This window comes from Artemia sp. Qi Xiang Cuo, chromosome 2, assembly GCF_049724085.1.
Source record: "Artemia sp. Qi Xiang Cuo chromosome 2, ASM4972408v1, whole genome shotgun sequence".
In the NCBI taxonomy this organism is placed as follows: domain Eukaryota; kingdom Metazoa; phylum Arthropoda; class Branchiopoda; order Anostraca; family Artemiidae; genus Artemia; species Artemia sp. Qi Xiang Cuo.
The window spans coordinates 16731778-16755246 of NC_142795.1; the positions used below are offsets into that span (position 1 = coordinate 16731778).

Below are 23469 nucleotides of genomic sequence, written 5' to 3' on the forward strand. Positions count from 1 at the left end.
CAAGAAGTTTTAGGTTAATATGGGCTATAGGCTATGTAGTATCACATCTGAGATATTGGGAAAATTTGGATTGATCCTTTTTTGAGGAAAAGAATCTTAATCTTTAGAGGACCTTTGGAGGAAGAGAATTTTAAATATCTTTTAAATTATGCCCTTATTTGTGAAAGATTTGTAAAACTACTAATTACTAACATACCTTTTTAGCTGCTTCTCCTGTCAGTATAGCAACAACACGAGCAGCTTTGGCAAACTTTTTTAGCTGTGTGGTCTGTCTTAGCCGTGGCCTTGGTCGTGGAACCGTTCCATAACGACCTTCTGCATCTAACTCTGCTACAAGAATAAATTGAAAATAAATAAAAGATTAAATAGTCAGGATAAATACTTTGAATATTCAAAATTGACTTAATTTGATAATTAATTATGTGAAGAAGATGCGCCATCTCTGCTATAAAGTTTGAAACAAGTAAAAAATAAGCAAAAACCTGAATTTGAGTTTTAAGTTATAAATTAAGTTATAACACTAAAGGCTCAGTGAAGCATTTTGTGAGTAAGATACTTTCCGTTGCCTTATTTATATATAAATTCCTTAAAGTGTAAAGAAATCAAAATTAACGAAGCTATTGAAAGTTAGGGAGGAAGGGAAATTCTCTCCATTGCCTGCATTATTTTAAAATGACTAATATAATGTATCTTGGTAAAAAAAAAAAAAAAAAAAAAAAAAAAAAAATATATATAGCCTACCAAAAAACCAAAATAACAAACATAACCATTAATCTAAGCTCTTAATCTGCTTTACCTCGACAATAATTTCAGTGCGTACAAATACACGCACATAGCACACGATACAATAGTACACGTTAATGAGGCGCTAGTGATCCCAAGGAAAATTTTCAATTAGAAATTTCTAAGGCATCAGTTATAAAAAAAAGAATATTCAAAATAATCAAAGCTGAAATAATCAGCTTTCCGTGCTTATGTAGACACTCAAAATTAAGCCTTTAAGAGACAAATATTATCGTTTTTTTTTTAAGTAAAAAAGAAATTGATTGATGTATCCAGGATCCGTACCAAGGATTTTTCTTCTTTTTTTATGGGGTGGGGGGAGGGGTACAAAAATAACAAAAAAGCATAAAAAATGTGTTTATATGCATTTTTGTTACCTTTTAGTAGTCAAAAAGGCATTTCGGAGGGGGAGGGGGCTTTCAAACCCCCTTGGATACGGCCTTGTTTTTCAGGCTACTTCAACACTAAGTGGTACTTCAGAACTTCTATTACAAAGAAATTGTAGTCAATTTCCAAAAATAATTTTGTTGCATCCATACGGCAGGATATTTGGTAAAATACACCGCCGAAGTTGGACGGACTGAATGCAGTAATGCCTGCCAAAACCGTACCAGGGGAAATAATCTCCAGGATATGGAACATAGACCATGGTACAAGAAAAGATCACTTGAGGCTGGCCCAAGAAAATTTTTCGGGAAGGGGACAATGATTGCAAAGGAAATTCGACAATTTAAAATTTGCAATGATATAACTTTTTCAGTAATTTGAACCAAAAACGTCTGGAAATTCAGAGAAAAAGGATTTTTTTCTGGAGGGGGGCTCCTTGGGTACATCTTTGAATTGAGGAGCAGATCGAGGTGGGAAAAAGCAGTTCTCTTGCTTATATCAATTCTGAGAATCAGATGCAATCAGTGGAGTAATAATAGGCAGCGCGATCACGCTGCCTAAGTAAAAAACAATGTTGGCACAATGTATTATTTTTTTTTTCTTCCATACCAGGGCACTTCGTATCGAAGGAGTTGCGCAGGAGCTACGAAAATGACTAATTCAATTAGAAATTGGAATAGCTATTGTCTTTTTGGATAGTCGAAAGTGATTGAAAGGCAGCTAACACACCTTCCACGCCCACTATTTCCCCAAACACATCCAATCAAAATGTTGAGATAGCCATTTTCTTCAGCGTAGTTGATTTCCAGATAGAAAATATGTTTTTGAGGAGGTCACTCCCCACAACCCTCAGGGCAAGGGTTTTAAGTTATGCCCTGGGGGCATATGTATTATCGTTGGCATATGTATGTTGTTGGCACAATGTATTATTTATTATTTTTTCCTTTAGACCAGGGCACTTCGTATCGAAGAAGTTGTCGTAGAAAGTTCGAAAAGGGCTCACTCAATCGGAAATTGGAGTGGTTTGTGCCCTTTTAATAGTCGAAAGTAATTGGAAGGCAACTAACACCCCTTCCACGCCCAAAATTTCCCGAAACACATCCAATCAAAATTTTGAGATATCCATTTGTTCAGAGTAGTTGATATTCAGAAACAAGTTGTGTTTTTAAGGAGGAATCTCCCCCACAGCCCTCCGGCTAAGGGTTGCGAACTGTGCTCTGGGGGCATATAATGTTTTTATAGAAAGCGCTGTCGTAGAACCTGAAAAAAGGCTCATTCGATTTGAAATTCAAAGGGTTAGTGACCTTTTTAATAGTCAAAAGTGATTGGAGGGCAACTAACCCCCCTCTCAGACCCACCTTTTCCCCAAACACATCCAATCTAAATTTTGAGATATCCATTTTGTTCAACGCAGTTGAAAGTTCTGGAAATTAGGTCTTTGAGGATGACAACCCTCCCAGAGCCCCTAGGGCAAGGGTTGTCAGTTATGCCCTAGGGGCAGATAAGGTTTTTATAGACAGCGTTGTCGTAGAAACTTCAAAAAGGGCTCATTCGATTGGAAATTCAAATGGCTAGTGCTCTTTTTAATAGTCGAAAATGATTGGAAGGCAACTAACACCCCTTCCGTACCCACCATTTCCCCAAACACCTCCAATCAAAATTTTGATATAGCCATTTTATTCAAAGCAGTTGAAAGTTCTGGAAATTATACCTTTGAGCAGGACACTCCCCCCACAGTCTTCAGGGCAAGGGTTATAAGTTATGCCCTGGGGGCATATAAGGTTTTTATTGAAAGCGTTGTCGTAGAAACTTCGAAAAGGGCTCATTCGATTAGGAATTGAAATAGCTAGTGCCCTTTTTAATAGTCGAAAGTGATTGGAAGGCAACTAACACAACTTCCACGCTCACCATTTTCCCAAACACATCTAACCAAAAATTTGAGATAGCCATTTTGTTCCACACAGTTGAAAGTTCTGAAAACTATACCTTTGAGCAGGACACTCCCCCCACAGTCTTCAGGGCAAGGGTTATAAGTTATGCCCAGGGGGCATATTAGGTTTTTATTGAAATCCTTGTTGTAGAAACTTGAAAAAGGGCTCATTCGATTGGAAATTCAAAGGGCTAGTGCCCTTTTTAATAGTCAAAAGTAATTTGAGGGCAACTAACCCCCTCTCACGCCCACCTTTTCACCACACACATACAATCAAAAATTTTAGATAGCCATTTTATTCAACGGAGTTGAAAGTTTTGGAAATTAGGTCTTTAAGGATGACAACCCCTCCCCCCCCCACACCCCTCAGGGCAAGGGTTGTATTTTTTTATAGAAAGCGATGTTGTAGAAACTTGAAAAAGGGCTAATTCAATTGGAAATTGAAAGGGCTAGTGCCCTTTTTAATAGTAGAAAGTGATTAAAGGGCAAAAAAACCTTTTCCCCAAACCTTTTCACCCTTTCACGCCCACCATTTCCCCGAACATATCCAATCAAAATTTTGAGATATCCATTTTGTTCAACGTAGATGAAAGTTCTGGAAATTAGGTATTTTAGGATGACGACCCCCTCAGAGCCCTCAGTGCAAGGGTTGTAAGTCATGCCCTGGGGGCATATACGGTTTATATAGAAAGTTGTTGTAGAAATTTCAAAAAGTGCTCATTTGAGTGGAAATTGAAAGGGTTAGTGCCCTTTTTAATGGTCGAAAGCGAGTGGAGAGTAATTAACTCCCCTCTAACGCCCACCATTTCCCCAAACACATTCAATCAAAGCTTAGAGATTGCCATTTTGTTCAACGTAGTTGAAAGCTCTGGAAATTATATATTTTTGGATGATAAACACCCCCAAGCCTCCAGGGCAAAGGTTGTAAGTTATGCCCTGGGGCATATAAGGTTTTTATAGATAGCGTTGTCATAAAAACTACAAAGGGTCTCATTCAATTGGAAATTGAAAGGGCTAGTGCCCTTTTCAATAGCCAAAATTGATTGGAGGGTTAACCCTCCTCTCACGCCCACCATTCCCCCAGTCACATCCAATCAAAATTTTCAGATAGCCATTTTATTTAACGTAGTAGAAAGTTCTGGAAATTAGGTCTTAGAGGATCTCCCTCCCACCTCTCCAGCCCTCAGAGAAGGGTTGTAAGTTATGCCCTAGGGGCATATAAGGTTTGTATTGAAAGCATTGTCGTAGAAACTTCAAAAGAGCTCATTTGATTGGAAATTGAAAGGGCTAGTGCCTTTTTTAATAGTTGAAAGTGATTGGAGAGCAACTAACGCCCCTCTCACGCCCACCACTTCCCCCAACACATCCAATCAAAATTTTGAGAAATCCATATTGTTTAACGTAGTTGAAAGTTCTGGAAATTAGGTATTTGAGAATGACAACCCCCCTCACAGCCCTTAGGATAAGGGTTATAATTTATGCCCTTGGGGCAAATAAGGTGTTTATAGAAAGTGTTGTCGTAGAAACTCAAAAAGGGCTCATTCGATAGGAAATCGAAAGGCCTAGTGCCCTTTTTAACAGTTGAGAGTGATTGGAAGGTTTGACATTTATCAAACAGTTCGTGGTAACGAACTGTAAGTAAGGAGCGACCCGGCTAAATGGTTACCGAAACTCTAAAAAACGGAATTTTGATACCAATAGATACAACAAAAGAATCAAATTGTATTGTTAATTTAAAAAATAATAATTTTAGTAAGTTTAGTCTTACCCATCAGAAGTTACGCGCCTGAGAAAATTTGGCTGATTTACCAAAAATGAGGAACAGACCCCCTTAAGAGTTAAAGAACGTTAATGAAAATCACACCATCATATTCCGCGTATCAGAGAACCCTATTGTAGAGGTTTCAAGATCCTATCTACATAAATGTGGAATTTTGCATTTTTTGCCAGAAGAAAGGTCACGGGTGCGTGTTTATTTATTTTTGTTTTTTTGTTTTTTTTTCCAAGGGTGATCGTATCGACCCAGTTGTCCTAGAATATCGTGGGAGGGCTCATTGGAATGGAAATTAAAAGTTCTAGTGCCCTTTTTAAGTGACCGAAAAAATGGAGGGCAACTAGGCCCCCTCCCACGCTCATTTTTTCCAGAGTCACCTGATCAAAATTTTGAGATAGCCATTTTGTTCAGCATATTCGAAAATATAATAAGCATGTCTTTTAGGATGACATAATCCCCCGAAGTTCCCGGGGGGAGGGCTGAAAGTTATGAACTTTACCCAATGTTAACATATAGTATTGATTATTAGGAAGTATCCAGACGTATTCAGGGGAGATTTTTCCTGGTAGTGGGGGAGGTCGGGGGTTATGTGGGAGGATCTTTCCATGAAGGAAGTTTTCATGGGGGAAGGGACATTGCTATGAAGGGGACGCTGGACTTCCCAGCATTATTTAAAAAAAGATCAGAAATTTAATATAAAAAAACAAGTATTTCAACTGCAATAGCAGCAACATCGAAACTTTAAACGAACAGAAAATATTACATATATGATTGGGTTCACCCCGTAGTCAATGCCTCACTCTTTAAGCCAAAGATTTTTTAGTACTTTCATAAGAGCTATTTATTCTAATTAACGGCCTTTGTGATTAAGCGGTCATTTTTAAAGAATTGGAACAAAATTCGAACTTTCACTTAATAAGCAAGGTATTGACTAGGGAGCGAACCCCCTAATAAACGTATTAAAAATATATGAATATGGAAGTTCGTTACGTAAGTTAATTCGTAAGTTACGTATATTTATTACTAATAAAAACGTTCGTAAATAAAATTAAACAAGTTTCGAGAAAGCCATTTAACTAAATAAATGTAAATTAATATGAAAATTTTGTTTTAATTATTCATGTACGGTGAGCCAAGATCAAAACCTGCATTTATTCAAAAACATTCAAAAATTAAATAAAAAAAACAAGTTTTTTAAACTGAAAGTAAGGAGCGACATTAAAACTTAAAACGAACAGAAATTATTCCGTATATGAAAAGGGACTGTCCCCTCCTCAACGCCTCGCTCTTTACGCTAAAGTTTGACTCTGTCTCACAACTTTATTTTTTTAAACAATTAAAAACTTTAGCGTAAAGAGCGAGGCGTTGAGGAGGGGGGCAGTTCTTTTCACATACGGAATAATTTCTGTTTGTTTTAAATTTTAATGTTGTTCCTTACTTTCAGTTTAAAAAACTTGTTTTTTTTATTTAATTATAGTAAAGATCGATGTGGGTACAATGTATTATTATTATTTTTTTTTTTTTTTTTTTTTTTTTTTTTTTTTTTTTTTTTTTATATAGACCAGAGCACTTTGTATCGAAGGAGTTGTCGTAGGAACTTAGAAAAGGATCATTCGATTGAAAATAGAAAGGGCTGATGCCCTTTTTAATAGTCAAAAGTGATTGGAGGGCAACTAATCCCCCTTCCGAGCCCACCCTCCCATTTGCCCATTATGTTTAAAAACTAAATGTTGCCTTAAGATTAAATCAAAATGCACTGTGTTAATGCTAATTCCCAATAAGGCATTTCAGCAATATTCCAAGAACGACTGAGGGTATTATCTTCAAACTTTCGGGGCTACTTCTGCTCTAAAATTTTACCAAATAAAAATAGGGTAAGTGTATCTAAGCTATCAAAGAAAGTAAACAGATTTTTTTGCGAATGGTATTAAGTTTTCTATTTCAGGTCAACTAGAGGAGATATGAAACTAAATTAAACACTACTATTTGTGTTCAGATTTTAAAACGGTGCATGTTGTTAAAAATTGCTGAAAATTTAACTCCAGCATGCAAAAAGCAGGCAAACTATAAAGTCTTAAAAAAACGAATATTTAAGGTATTATTTTCTTTTTCCTTGAAAAGACTATGTCAATATAAAACGGACAGAATTTAACTAAAAAAAACTTTTTCCACAAAATAAGTTTCTCGAAGAAAAGTAAAGAAGTCTATTAAACCAAAAACGAGCAGACATGAGCAAAAATGAAACCCAAAACGAACAGAAATTACAATAAATAACCGAGTCAAACTCAAAACGAGCGGAAATTGACATAAGTTGGGCTCAAAACCTCTATGACTTCCCATGGTCAGAACATAATTTGCACTTTACTGTTAAAAATACAAATGAATGTGCATTGTCAGTTTAATATACATATACTGATATTCAGTAATCAAAATGTTAATATTATTTGATTTATTACAGTTATAAAAGTAAAAACATTTGTATTTTTTCATCAAAGTGCAAATTATGTTCTGGCCTTGGGAAGGCACAGGGGTTTCGAGCCCAACTCATGATAATTTCTGCTCGTTTTGAGTTTTACTCGGTTATTTATTGTAATTTCTGTTCGTTTTCGGTTTCATTTTTGCTCATTTTTGGTTAATGGAGTTCTTTACTTTTCTTTGAAAAACTTATTTTGCGGAAAAAGTTTTTTTTAATTAATTTCACAATAAAACGCAGTTTTTTTGCAATGGTTCAACAACGCACAATAACTGATCAAACGCATACCTCTTATTATATTCCGTCCACAGTTTATATAATTAGCAGTATGATCTTTCCCTATCTCACCCATTATAAAAACCCGGACCGAGGTGCGAGTGCTCCAGAGAACCTATAAACATAAGCGGCATTAGATCTTTTCACGGGTAGACAAAGAATAATCACCTACGGAACAAGTACTTACAAAACCACTTGACCGGCTCAACCAATAAGTGCACAAATAAGTGGGAGGAGCTTTTTGTTCGCACCGAGAAAGAAGAGCCAGAAATCATCTGCGGTAAACATACTGGATAATTATATAAACTGTGATTCCGTCATAGCTCCTTACACTGTAAAATAAAATACTAATAATTTCAATCACCACCCAGCCCATTGGTCATGTGGCCAAGTGTCTGAACATGGGGCAGGGTTTTTCGAGAAATGCACCGCCACGATTGGATGGATTGAAGCCAGTAAAGCGTGACAAAATCATGAAGACAAGGAGGGGATTCAGTCTCCCTGGAAATATCAAGTGCTAATCTTGGCGCAAGAATAGATCCCTGGGAGCAATCTGAATTGATATGTAGGTTCTGTTGCTAGTACCAATAGTGCCGCTTGCCGTAAATGGTTCGTAGGAAGAGTGGCCTTTCCTTTTGAAGGTCGATTCTTGCCTTACCAAGCCGCACTAAAGCAGGCGGGTTGGCTTCAAGGAATGGGGGGAAATCAATAGTGGAGTTACAGACACTTCCAATGAAGGCGTGTCTATAAAAAAGAAAGAAAAAGGAGACAGACAAGCTCTACATGAAAGTACCGTATCCGAGATTGCACCAATATTCCAGTCATGCAGTTTTTGGTTGCAACTTCCGCGAAGTAAAAAAAGGGTTAAAGTAAAAAGGGCTAAAAACAAGGCGCCAGGGATTAAAAACAGTTTAAGAAGATGTGGGTTTTCTTTGTGGGTGTTTTTGTCTTTAGTAATTAACATATTGTTAAGCTTTGAATTGTCATGGACAAAAGCGGTACCGAATTTAATTAGGCTTGCTTATTCGTTTTCGCAGTTTAACATAGTAAGAGTGACGAAAATATGGTACCGCTCTATACATTTCATAAGTTAGAAACAATAAAGGAAATTTCAAAAACTATATGCAGAAAAAGAGAAAACAGGTTTTGGTTCTTTTCTGTTTGTATTATCGCTCCATATTAATCACATGTTAAATATCACATTATGCATTAATAATTACCGCTGCACAGTGACTTTGATGCTCTCTTTCGAATTTGAAGGATGCGAGTTCAAGACACTTTGCGGTAACATAAGCCTTGCTGCATTTCAACCGAGTTCAACATATTAAGTATTTTTAAACAATTTTATCTACGAGACGAAATCGTTGCTTCAATAGCCTTTACCCCTCCATTTCGTGTTCTAGTTTCTCCTCTTTTGATGTCTCTATTTATCTGATGCTTAATTCTTCGTTTTTTGTCATCTTTTCTCAATCTTTTCCCATCTTTTCTCAAGTTAGAAACAACAAGAAAAAACCTCAGTAAATTGAAGTTTTTATGTATGAATAGACAAACTTTGGTTCAGGGGGCAGCAGTGATTTTATTTTGTTTTAGTTTTGCTTATTTTTAATGTTTTTTTTTATTTTTAATGTTTTATCTTTGTCTGTGGCACTTTAAAGCCTGGATTATCAATTTTTTGTGAATATTTCTTTTTTTGGGAGGGGGTGTGGGTTGGCATCAGCAAAAATTGAAGTTTCACAAAGTTGGAATGTCTACACCCAACTGTTGTTGCGTGAATGAAGACAAGCATTTTTTTTTTTTTTTTTTTTTTTTTTTTTTTTTTTTTTTTGGTGTGCGTGACATACCTTCATTTCCAGCTATTGAAGATGGACGTCTTCTTTCATTTTCATTTTTTTCATCCAATCTGTCTTTTATTCGAGAAAATTCATCAAAAAATTCTGCATTTTCATCACGAATTCTTGTATTTTCTTCTGTGCTGAAAAGAGAAAAAAAAAATATTAGAGAAATGTTGAGGGGTTATAGACATATAGGTTACAATACATATAGGTTGGCGGGTTACAAACCAAAGGACACTATGCTAAAATAAGAAGAGAAACTTCGAGGATTTGAAGATATATTTATTCGACTTTTTAGGTCTCTCGTACATTTGCCCTATCTTGGCATTTGCACGGCAATATCTAGGCATTAGGGGGGATGATTCGGATTCAGCCAAACTGGAAGCAACTCTGAAAATACAATTTGTCAATTTGTTTATTTCTATTGAAATAAGTCCTTTGTTATTACAGTGCTTAGTTTGGGAGAGGCCATTCATAAGACCAATACTCAATTCAGTTACAAACTTGATTAGTGCACATGATTTTACTGAACTTCACAAAATTATTCAAACTGAAGTCACAAAATACGATTACAAGGTCACAATGACGTCACAAGAGTCAAAATGAGTAATTCAAACTGAAGTCACAAAATACAAGACCTATTTGCTCCTTCTTAACAATATTAAAGTTAAGTTGGATGTAATGATATAGCCGATGGGATGTAATGGGATGTACTAGTATGTAATGGAATTTCCAATATAGTATTTAGAGGGATTTCCAATTTGAAAAAAAAGATTTTAAAATGTTCGACCACAAGTAATAAAGTAAATCTACTAAAGGAATCCATACGGAATTATCTAATTCGTTCTACTATTTCTGTCAAGTATTACTCAATTATGCTGAAAACTGCACAGTTCATCATGTGTATTTTAGAATAGCCATATTGTTCAGCATAGTTGGAAAGTCCAATAACTATGTCTCTGGGGATGACATAACCCCCACAGCCCTTGAATTGTCCATTGCTAACATATAGGGTTTGTTATTGGGGAAGTGCAAAAAAGAGAGGGAAAAACTAAAAATTAAGAAACCAGAGCGTATGTGACTAAGATTAATCAGACACCGTAACAATGTTCAAGCTGAGTTCATAAAAGCCAATAAAATATAGAGAAATAAACTGCAAATATGGAAACCAGCTAGGGCATACCATAATTTAATACTTCGTCAAGTGCACGAAACGCGGGAAAACACAGAAAAAAAATTACTGATGTACAGACTATGATTCGGCTACAAGATACGATTTGATCCGCCTCCGTAGCATTGAACCTGAGTTTATGAAAAACGAGAAAACGTAGAGAAGGCAGTTGCAAATGTACATGAAGCCTTCAAGTGGGGAATAGACAACCAATTGAACTGCTCATTATAATAAGCAGTAAGTATTGAGTAACCCTAGTTTGTAGTAAGTAAATAACTAAAATAAAGTCGTTTGAAAACAGGGGATGAGCGTCTTGGGGGCTAGATCCATTTTTCTTTAAAATTTCCTTGGGCTGGAAATCTCGATCCGATTGGATTCTTCCATATGAGAAAGCTATGCTGTTCTAGGAGCCAATTACCATCCAGAAAGCTTTTTGATAGAGCTCCAAAACCTTACTGGTTCCACTCCACTGAATCCGAAATAGGTTCTCAAAGGGCATTTGTAGCACCGATCAGGTACCATTGCAACTTCTAACCACAAAGTTTGATGTGGTGACAACTACTGTTTTCTACTAATACACCCCACCCCCACTATTAGCGCCCATAAGCTGAATTCCAGGGGGGTGGGCTTACCTGGTCTAATTGGCATTTTTAATGCTATATAATAGAAATTTCAAAACAAAATATAAAAATAAGGCAGCATCATTCAGCCAAGAGGGGACTGGCGCCCCATCCTGCCCCCCTATGGGCGCCCATGCCACCCACCCTCCGACAAGCTGTCTGTATTTTTACCGGCGTTTGTCGATTCAACACGGCATATACACAGAAACATGTAGCAGTCATATTACCTACAATAGAAAAAAAACCACCGAAATAACTACTTATAGAGCAGCTCGTCTCTATTTGCATTAGTCACCCGGGGGAAGTTATAACAGAAACGTCATACATTGCTTCCTTTACAAAGAACTTCAACCGACACAAATGAAGGAAGAAACCTAGATAAATGTTGATTAAAACCACGCGGCCTGCCGCCATGAAACTTGTTATAAAAGGTTCAACATTTTGACCCTCTCTACATTTTGTTATAAAAGGGTCAACTTTTTGACATATTTCAACATTTGAAATTTGCGACACAGAGAGTCCCTTCCCCAGCTAAGTCATATCATATTCAGCGCAATAGCGCTACCTAAGTAAAGAGTAAAGTGGCCTCTGTGTATCACTGTTTTGTTTTTCATTTTCCCAAGGGGTGATTGTGCCCGACAAATGGTCATACAAACTTAGGAAGGAACTCATTCAATTGGAAATGAAAATTTCTAGTGCCCTTTTCAAGAGTCAAAAGTGATTGTAGGGCTACCACCCACACTCTCGCAGCCCACTTTTCTATACTTTTCCTCAAAATCATCTGATCAAATTTTTAGAATAGCCATTTTGTTCAGCATAGTTGGAAAGTCCAATAACTACGTCTCTGGGGATGACATAACCCCAACAGCCCTTGAATTGTCCATTGCTAACATATAGGGTTTGTTATTGGGCAAGTAAGTTACGTTTCATCCTTGGACTCCAAAAGGGCTAAGGGTATTCAGCTCAAGATTTCAGGGAATGTTGAGGGGGGTATTGAACTAAATCAAAACACACTGTGTAGATGCAGCTTGTTAAAAGGCCTGTCGGCAACATCTCTGGAATGACTCAGAATATTAAGTTGAAACTTTCCAGGCACGTTGAGGGGGTTGTTGAACTAACCAAAAGGCACTAAGCGCATACTAGTAGTATTACTACTACTATGGCCAGTACTGCAACTGTTACTACTACTACTACTTCTACACTACTACTACTAATACTACTACTACTAATACTACTACTACTTCTACTACTATTACAAGAACCAGCACTAGCACCACTAGTGCTACTGGTATTACTACTACTAATGTTAAGCCCAAGGGTAATAACCAATAACCATACTACATGTTGAGGGGATGTTGAACTGACCAAAAGGTACTATTGTGCACACTAGTACTACTACTACTACATTGCCTCACTCTTACTGCAGAAAATCCTTTTCTTTTAATAAAAAATGTTAGATCCCAGTCCCACATTACATCTTGATTAGGCCGGGACATGATTTGAAAAATGATAGGAAATTTAAAAAAAAATCAGCTGAAATTATTAACACTTAAAACGAAAAGAAATTATTCAGCGTATGTGGGATGCTGCGCCCATCTCAATCCCCCTACTTTTTATGCTAAAGTTTGAATTTTGGTCCCAATTCTCTAAGAACGTTTTCAAAAACACAAGATCCGTTGAACTGGAATGAGAAGTACTTTTAAAGAACTATAAAACTTAAGCATAAAGAGTGGGGATATTGGGATGGGGACAGTCCCCCTCGCATACGAAATAATTTCCGTTCTTTTTCAGTTTAAATGTTTCTTCGTGCATTCATTTAAAAAAAACAGCTGTTTTTTTATTTAATAAGGATAAGGGTCGAAGTAGATGCAAAGATAGAACCAGCAATAGCTCAAATGAAACTAGCCGAAAAATTTGTGTGACTAGCATATTCTTGAAATGTACTATACTTGTTATTAAACCATAGCACGCTTACAGGGTCACATCCAGGATTCTTTTTTTCGGTGGGAGGGAGGGGTTACAAAGAAACTTAATGATTAGTTATTACCAAGGTTTATGTGCACAAAAATTTGTACGAGCCGGACAAGAATTTAGGGGGGTTCGGACCGGGTAATCCGGTCCCCTGGATAAAGCCCGCCCTGCGCACTTGTACGTGTTAATTGCGTTTGCTGATATATGGAACTAGGATCAGCCCCAAGATGGTTTATGGGGTAGGTCTATGCTAGCATAAGTCCGGTTTAGGGAAAGAACTTATAGGAAAAATGCTTAATATTTCGAGGGAAAAGCGACCCAACGCTTCATCTCTCTGCCAAGGTGCGAATGTATCGACCCCTACAATACTGCTCTTAAAACTAGGGGTCATATTGCCTATTGTCTAAGTGACGTCATATTTATCTTAACAGAATAGTTCAGGTTTCGTTATTATTATTTTTCATTGCAGTCACACGAGGATGCTCGGAGGAATTTTATGAGCAACTGACATTACATTGAAACTGGTTATGCCCATGCCTGCATTTTGTTTCAGGGGGTATTTTATTTTAAACCAAGAATGGATAAATTATATGGAACTCGTAAAAAATAACGAAAATACATATAAATAAACTTTTGGTGCGTTTTTTAAAGGTTTTTGGGTACTTGGGCACTATATGGGCCTTTACAAGGAAACCAGTCACGAAAAACCCGTTTTTGACGGGTTAACCGCTGTAGAGTAATACAATGATAGAGTGGTTTTTATTGCGTATACGATATTTAAACTGTTATTTTTGGGGGTTTATGGGGGGGGAAAGGTACCTAGGTTAGGTTAGCTTAAGTTAGGTTACGTATTTAATATATGCTATGCTTTACCCCCCCCCCACCCCCCTGTGTGCAAATATATGTGCAAATATATAGCCCAAATTTGTTTATAAACTATTATATATTCATCCTATTTTGTTTTATTTCATTAGCATTAATCAAACTTGACTTTTCAGAAAGGCCCATATAATGCCCAAGTACCGGTTTTGTACCCCGCCCCCCCCCCCGAGAAAAAATCCTGGATACGACCTTGCCGGGGTGAGAGGTTAGAACAATTTGATTAACTTTTGATATTAACAAGATTTCTTTTCGGGAGGAGGTTTGTAGAAATGTTTTCATATATTGAGGATGGATAGGTCGTAAATCAAATACTGATGTCAGTTGTGGCAAACAAAACAACGCATGATGGTAGTAGAAAACATTAAATCCTAGATACACTATATTTTTAATCCTTATCCTGAATTATTTTCAACAACAAAATATTACAAAGAAATGAAAACCAAAAAACATATTTCAAGCAAATAAAAGGAGAACATAAAAACAAACGCAATTGTCTAAGAAATTATTTGTTAACAAATCCTTAAATCATCGGTTTTTTCAGCTGAAAATGTCACACTTTCAATTGAACTATTAAAATAAAAACAAACATGCTTTCTAGTTACCGTTTGATACCATTCATTGGCCTATTCTTCCGATTGTTAGCTACGACCCTTCTTCGCCAGCTACCCTTCTCGTTCTCTGCTGTAACTTCACATTCTTTTTTAATCGAAATCACAGTTGAGCCGTTTTTTCCAGAAGAAATAGTTGTTTGTATGTTTTCTGCCGGCATAGTTAACACAGTTCGTCCGATATCATCAGGGGTTGTCACGACTGTCCTTTGATCATTTTCCGGGAAGACCGGTGACCGATTCATTCTCAGCAGTGTTCTTGCGGAATGGGATATACTGAGAATGGACCCTGTAAATGTCTTTCTCATTGTCCTTAATGAAGGGACATCCTTTATAGTCAGGGTACTTAAGCTTTTCATTTTAAGACCCATATCTGAAAGGGTCTTTAGACCTCTTAACAGTTTAAAGACCTATTTTAAAATATATTAATCTGGAGTATTATCGTGAGACCAATTATTAGTTCTAACACAATATATACATTATAAAAGCACCTCACATGTCTAGATGAAGTTGTCTAGATAATTATTCACATTCATCACTATAGAACCAGCGTAATCGTTTGATTTATAGATATGAAATTTAACTGAAAACTATATCAAATCCAAAAGACAGCAAGTGCAGCAGAATCATTGAGCTCTTCCAATAACAATCCTCAATGTGATATATCCAAAAATAAAACATATGGAAGCCCCACGTCTTTCAACACAACTTAATTCTGGATCTTCAAAACGTATAAAATTGAAGCGTTTCGGTCAAAGCCTTTGAAATCACTACTGTAATAATATTCCTGTCATAGTTTGTTGTGCCGTCTCAGCCAGGAAGTAAGGGATTCTATCCGCACGCCATAATTGACTTCGCTATGAAATTCAAATTTCCGGCAGATCCCTCGTGTATCTGTTTTTGGAGTGACACTAAAATCTCAGTCAACCGTAACAGTTCAAGGAGCTGAATTTGTTTTATTATATGTTTTTATTATGTTTTATAATGTTGAATTTGCCCATGTTTTTTTGTTTACTTTTGTGGGGAAAAAATGTGGAAAATATTAATTTGAAGATTATTATTTTTCCAAGAGAAAATATAGAAATAAAAAAATATGTATTTTTGTAATAAAAAAACAATAAAGAAAATATAGAAAATTAAGCGAGTACGCTGTCATAAAAGCTCAATTTTGAACCCATAAGGCAAGTGTTATTCTGCAGGTGTTGGATTAATTTATTCTTTAAGAATGTTGTTGTTCCTCTGTTCCAAAATTGTGTCAGGTGACTTTCCTGTATCCAGTTTTCAACAGCCCATTTTTACTTTCAACACACAAAATTGTTATGTAGGAACATGTACGCAAGGGGCTGTCGAGCCACCCACAGCCATATTTACCATGATTGTCTAATCTCCAAACTTGGTTCCTTAAAAGAATTTTCTTTTAAAGGAAAAATCCTTTAACTCAATTTGCATAGCTTTGAAAGAAAGCAAAAGTAAACTTAATATTAATTAGGATGAGGGGATCAAGCCTCCCATACCCCAACTTCTAAATTTTGGGCTAAATATGTGTATTTTGAGCTCTAAATTTAAGTACTACAGATAAGACGCACAGCTTGGGCCAATTACCTAAAGGAAGACACGCTAAGAACCTAGTGCTTGAGGAAGAGCTTCCTCCGGCGTTGCACTTCTATCTGGAACGATTTGAAAAGTGAAAATGAAAATTCCTGCAAACTCCTGTGCTGACTCCTACGGAAGAAGGTTCAACAGACATTTGAAACCTCGAGGTTTCGGAACAATGTAAATGAACAGCGGTATATCAGATACATTTACGTACCTGACGTCGTGAATATAGGAAAAACAAATGACATTAAGCCAATTTTAACAGTTTATTTTAACTTTAAAATGGCTATGTTACAGTTTATCGTAGAAGCAGGGTCGTATCCAGGATTTTTTTTTCCGGTGGGTTTTTCACTCAAGGATTTTTTTTTGGGGGGGGGGAGGGGGGTACACAAAAAAACAACCAAGAAAACGCATAAAAAATTTGTTTGTATCCATTTTGTTACGTTTTTACGAATCCGACAAACATTTCAGGAGATAGATTCAAACCCCCTAATCCCCCCTGGGTACGGTTTTGCGCAGAAGGATGGCAGATTACCAATAATTGCGCTTTTGGCCGTTCGTCACGAGGGGTGTGTGAATGTAAATGAACCATCATTTAACTGAACCCCGTCCAACTCAACCCATTTCACCTAACCCTCGTTAAACTGAACCGTCTTTTAACTCAGCAAACTCTAACCCCCCCCCCTTTAACTCGAACTTTATTTAAATCAACCCCAGTTCAACTCAACCCCACTTCAATTCAACGCCGACGCAATTCAACCTTCCTTTAACTGAATTTTAATACAACTTACCCCCCGAAGAACCCAACCCTATTTTACTCAAGCCCGATTCAACTCCATTGCTGCAACCATGAAATTCAAGTGTGTCCGGGTCCTGAGCATGTAAAATATTTCTAATTTCAAATACATAAGGCAGGAGGATAAATTTTGTTTTTTATTGGGGAGAGGAGGAATAGTTTTGCATTAAAGCAGTGTAAAAAAAAAAAAAAAAAAAAAAAAAAAAAAAAAAACTTACATAAGAATTAACAAATGAATAAAACCATTTCATTCGAGTCAACATTTATCACTTCCGACAAAATTGGCTGAATTACATTTTCTACTTAAGGGTTGAGCCGAATGGGTTTGATTCGAGTTAAGTTAAGTCAAATAAGAGTTATTTAAACAGGGGTTGGGTTGCATGAGGTTTGAGCTAAATGAGGGTTGAATTGAGTTGAATCGGGATTGAGTTAAACGAGGGTGAGCTGAATGGGGGTTGAATTTCATCAGGGTTTAAATGTCCGCGGATTGATTTGAATGGGGGTTGAGTTGCACAAAGGCTGGGTTAAATGAAGGTTAAATTAAATAGGGGTTGAGTTACATGAAGGTTTAGTTAAATGGAGTTGATTTGCATGGGGGTTGAGCTGAATGAGTGTTGAGTTGCATGGGGGTTGAGTTGAATGTGGGTTGAGTTGAAAGGGGAATTGTGTTAAACAGGGTTTGATTCAAACAAAGGTTGAGTTAAACTGAGATTGGTCTGCATGAGGATTCAGCTAAATGGGTTTAGTTGCAGCAGGTTTCAGATAAACTGGGTTCAGTTGCACGGGAACCGTTGGGGGCCAACCAAATATTAGGTTGTCACCAAATATGATTAGAAAAGGTCTTAAGAAGAAATTTAAAGGAAACTGAAACTTCATGGGAGGGGGCAAAGAGTGAAGCTTTGAAGAGATTGAGGTGGAGATGGAGCCTGTGTAGCTATGTTGGCCTCAGGTAGATTGTTGATGCAGTGATTTGTTTCAGTGGCGGTAGTGGTAATATTTTAATTTTCGACGAAAGAAACGGCTATAATTCCAAATTTGCTAATAGTTTAATATACGTCTTTGAGCCGTTTCGGCGACTTTTAAACGCTTTTTCACCAAACTCTTACAAATGTAAGCGGAATATACACAAAAATAAGCAAAATCTTCTATTTATTGAAAAGGAATTTGGGCATCAGAGACCCCCCCCCCCAACAAATTTATTATCCCATAAATACCCTTCCCCCTGAAGTGAATTCAATGCAATACATTAGTAACCTAGGCAGGAATTTAATTCGAAGAGGAAGTGGCGAATGAATTCGAGAAACTTGAAAACACGTAAATAATACAATATTAGTTTTCAGTCCCCCCCCCCTGTGTGCCTGATTTCTGCGTACTGGTCTGACCTTGGACAGCCTAAATATTAGGAAAACATGGCATTTTAGTCAAAATCACTTCCTTGTTGATTCCTGGAACAATTGATTTATTTAGCTAGCCATCAAACACTTCGTGGAAACGAAATGTATTTAACAAGCGACTCGAGCCAACAGTAACCGAAACTCTAAAAAAAAAGAATTTTGATAACAACTATTAAATCAAACGAATTAGCTTTTTTCTGATCTCAATACATTAAATTAGTTAGGTTTTATGTCACCCATCAAAAGCTACGAACCTGAAAATATTTGTCTGATTTTTGAATAAGGGGGAGAGGGGACAACCTCCAAAAGTCAAGCGATCTAATTGAAAATCACACTCTTAGATTCACCATATCAGAGAACCCTACTATATAATTTTGAGCTCCTATCTCAAAAAAATGTGGAATACTGCATTTTTCTTCCAGAAGAAAAATCACGGATGCGTGTGTATTTAAATTTTTTCCAGGGGTTATCATATCGGATCAGTGGTGCAAGGAGATCGGGGGGCGGCTAATTCGAACAGAAATTAAAAATTATATTGACTTTTTAAGGGACCAATAAGATTGTACCATGGATCTCACTGACCAGATCGCTATGTCAATAAGATTGGTATTCTCTGCCATTTCTGGTACAAAACTATGAGTTTACCCCAAAGAGGACCAAGTAGCTACCGCATTGAAGATTACAAGATAGCCAATCGGTTTAAAGCCTAAAAAAAACTACGGACTGGATTTCTACTTGCACAGGAGGTAATGCCGCATAATGGGGCATTCGCGCCTGAAAAGTCACGCAGTCTTTACAAGATAAATGCTGAACACGGGCATTTATCTTAATGCTTGATTTAACTAGCTTGATTCATTTGATTTTTCATGAAATTATGTTTATTAATGTAGCCTATAATTGCTCATTAGCTATTATGAAGTAAGGGCGGTGGGTCATTGTACTGGTGAGGTGGGAGGGGGGCAGGTGCCTAAAGGAGCAGACTTCAATGCCCAAGTTGTCTAACTTTCCATGATCCTTCAAATAAATTAAATTAAAAAAACAAGTTTTTTAAACTGAAAGTAAGGAGCGACATTGAAACTTAAAACGAACAGAAATTATTCCGTATATGAAAGGGGCTGTCCCTCCTCAACGCCTCGCTCTTTACGGTAAAGTTTGACTCTTTCTGACAACTCTATTTTTTAAAACAATAAGAAACTTTAGCGTAAAGAGCGAGGCGTTGAGGAGGGGACAGGCCCTTTCATATACAGAATAATTTCTGTTCGTTTAAGTCTTAACGTCGTTCCTTACTTTCAGTTTAAAAAACTTGTTTTTTTTATTTAATTTCTGATCGTTTTTTAGTTAATGCAGGGGATGTTTCCCCCTCTTTAAAAAATCGAGTAAATTTTCTCAGGCTCGTAGCCTTTGATAAGTAATACTAAACTTAATAAAATTTATATATTTAGAATCAGCATTATAAACACATTCTTTTGATACATTTATTGACATCAAAATTCCGTTTTTAAAAGTTTCGATTACTATTGAGCCGTATCGTTTGTTTTTTTATTGTTTTTTATTACGTATATGTATTACGTATAGGAGGGGGTTCTCCCCTTAGTCAATACCACGCTGTTCACGTTAAAAGTTAAAAAAAAATTTGATTCACAAACCGCTGCATCACAAAGGCCGGTTAATTAGAATAGATAGCTGTTTTGAAATCACTAAAAAAACTGTAGCGTAAAGAGCGTGGTATTGACTTGGAGGAGAACCCCCTCACATACGTTATAATTTCTGTTCGTTTTAAGTTCTAATATTCCTTCTTACATTTCAGTTGAAAAAACTTGTATTTTTTATTTAATTTCTGATCTTTTTTTAAATAATGCTTGGAAATCCGGCGCCCCCTTCATAGAAATGTCCCTTACTCCAAATAAACATCCTTCACGTTAATATTCTCCAGTTTAACTCCCTCGTGTTGCCCCCCCCCCCACTCCAGAAACAATCCTTCCTGAAAATGGTTGTATACGTCCCAATAACCAATAAATAATGCTGGCAAGTCCGGTACCCCCTTCATGGCAATTTCCCTTCCTCCATGAAAACTTTCATCATGAACAGATCCTCCAACCTAACCACCGACCCACCCTTCCCTCCCACTGCCAGAAAAAAACCTCCTGAAAACTTCTGTATGCTTCCCAATAACCAATACTATATGTTAACATTGGGTAAAGTTCATAACTTTTAGCCCTCCCTCTGGGAGCTTTGGGGGATTAAGTCACCCTAAAATACATATTTATCATATTTTCGACCATGCTGAACAAAATGGCTATCTCAAAATTTTTATCAGGAGACTTTGGGAAAAAAGCGTGGGAGGGGGTCTAGTTGCCCTCCGTTTTTTTTTCACTTAAAAATGGAACTAGAACTTTTAAGTTCCGTTCCAATGAGCCCTCCCACGATATTCTAGGACCACTGGGTCTATACGATCACCCCTGGGAAAAAAAAAACAACAAACAAACAAACAAACAAATAAACACGCATCCGTGATCTTTCTTCTGGCAAAAAACGGAAAATTCCACATTTTTGTAGATAGGAGCTTGAAACCTCTGCAGTAGGGTTCTCTGATACGCTGAATATGTTGGTTTTATATTCATTAAGGTTTTATAATTTTTAATGGGTCTTACTCCATTTTTTCGAGAATTGGCCGACTTTTCTAAGGTACTTAAATTTAGATATGTAGCAGTAAACTTGATAAAAATTATATATTTGAAATCAGCATTAAAATTTGATTCTTTTGATATATCTATTGGTATCAAAATTCCGTTTTCTAGAGTTTCGGTTACCATTGAGCCGGGTCGCTTCTTACTTACAGTTCGTTACCACGAACTGTTTGATATAGAAAAAGGTATGGAGGAAAGGAGTTAATCCATCATCTCTCTTCATTTAGAATAAGCCTGAATGAGTGTGCTGCGGGGTGTACCTAAACTTATTTGATTCATATTTCAGAAAACATACACAGTGATGTGCAAGACTGCATCTACTGCAACTATCGTGAAGGAGGATCGGTGGGCCATTTTTTAGGGAATGGGGGGGGGGGTAGATGAATCAAAGATTGCATTTTAATGCTTGAATGTCTTAACTCTCGTTGAGCCTTCAGATAAATATAGAATGAATTTTGGGGAAGGGGATGCGGTAGAAATTGATATTCAATCTCTCTTGATTCCCAGGAATATTTTTGGTCAACACCTTTATTATTGGTGCCAGGGCAAGGGTTAATATTCTCCCTTCCGTTGTGACAGTCTTTACCTACGTAGCACAAAATATCATATAATAACATAAACGTGCCTACTGGAGCAAGGTGGAAAAGGCGATGCGGGGCTTCATGACCTAAAAGGGGGGGGGGGTTATGCAGGCACTGGTTATAGAAAATTTCTTGGGTGGGAGGGTTGGCAAGCGCTACTAGGAGTTCCTTTTTCAGCGATTTTAAATGGTAATTTTTCTCATTTCCTATCTATATACATTGTTTCAATGTAATTAAACAAATGTTTACACTGTTTTTTAATATCAGAGAACCCTATTGTAGAGGTCGCTGTGCCTTTAGCAGCGTAAAAGAACAAAATCCGTGCAGAATTTCCTTCCATACGAACAATAATACCCCTTCCTCTCACCCTAAATTTTGTAGTAAAAATATTGTTAAGGACTTATTCAACAAAACTACTGCTCATAGAAAATTTTGACTAAATATTCCAATTTTATCCAAAATATTAATTACCATATTTTAATTCTTAAGCAGGCAAACTGAAAAAGCGGGAAACTACCAGTGAATTTACAATTATTGATATAAGAAATTTGGTGCACATTCTTCTCAAGAAGTATTTTGTTACTTGTGCTTATTTTGCAGACGAACGATATAATTTTTTAAATATAGGAGACGGAAGAAACAAGTTTTTTTTAAACTAAAAGTAAGGAACAACATTAAAACTTAATAAGGACTGAAATTATCCCGAATATGAGGGGGGCTGTCCCATTCTCAGCCCCTAACTCTTTACGCTTAAGCTTGACTTTGTCATCCGAAACTTCTGCTGAAATGCAACAGCCGTTGATTTCGAATAAGAAACTTTCTTAAAGCACTAAAAACGTTTAGCCTAACGAGCGATGGGTTGAGACGAGGGCAGCACTCTTCGCGGAATAATTTCTGTTCGTTTTAAGTTTTAATATTGCTAGATGAGACCAAGTGGCACCAAGCCACCCTCATCCCAGAGTTGCTTAGGGATCTGAAGTCAATGAACGGTATTAAAGATATGCGCTTTTCAATATTTTGAGTAAACAACAGATTTTAAAGGTAATTAATCTTGGATCAAGCTTCATGAACACAGACGCCTGAAACTAGCGAAGCCCGCTGGTACATATTCTTCTCAAGAAGTATTTTGGTACTTGTGCCTATTTTGCAGATGAGCGTTGTAATTTTAAAATATAGCGGAGGGGAAAATAATTGTTGTTTGTTTTGTTCAAAGAAAATACAAAAACATGTATTTTCAACGAAAGTATTAAAGAGATGTTTTTCAAAATCCAAGGAGGAGGGGGAAATCTATGGCAAATCCTGGGACAAAAATCTAGGACAAAAAAAATATACATATGCTAAAAAAAAGTTTGAATATTTCGGCTTCACATCCATAAGCCTTTATCAATAGAAGAACTTCTCTTTTATAAAGAAAGCTTTTCTGAAATATTCGGGCTTTTAATAGGGTTTTGCACCTATTTTATGTGCACTATTTCACAGTCGAAATCGTAACCATTAAGTACTAAATAGTAATTTAAAGCCGAACCTTTTAGTCAATATACCGAAGCATATTCAAACTATATGGTAATAGTTTTACCCATTCTGTTTAGATGTTATCGGTAGACCGCTTCACTTAAACACTCACTATTTAAAGCTGTTGAAATACACCTTTTAAGCTTAGGAGGCACCTGAGGAATGAATCGACTGTGTTCCCTAATAAAAGACCTAT

General features: G+C 36.7%; 1 protein-coding gene across 5 annotated transcripts in view; it reads right to left on the reverse strand.

Moving 5' to 3' along the window:
* Nucleotides 1-23469, reverse strand: part of stac (C2 and C2B_Munc13-like domain-containing protein staccato) — a 164651-nt gene that overhangs the window by 102178 nt on the left and 39004 nt on the right. For 2 of the 5 annotated variants that reach the window (XM_089099296.1, XM_089099280.1), the window contains exons 2-4: nucleotides 14702-15601; nucleotides 9465-9595; nucleotides 197-330 (exon numbers count right to left, since the gene is read on the reverse strand). In XM_089099296.1, the coding sequence (XP_088955422.1) occupies nucleotides 197-330; nucleotides 9465-9595; nucleotides 14702-15078 (642 nt within the window). In that variant the 5' untranslated portion in view covers nucleotides 15079-15601. The remainder of the gene's footprint in view (nucleotides 1-196; nucleotides 331-9464; nucleotides 9596-14701; nucleotides 15602-23469) is intronic. The other 3 variants (XM_089099313.1, XM_089099305.1, XM_089099288.1) reach the window with 2 other exon arrangements.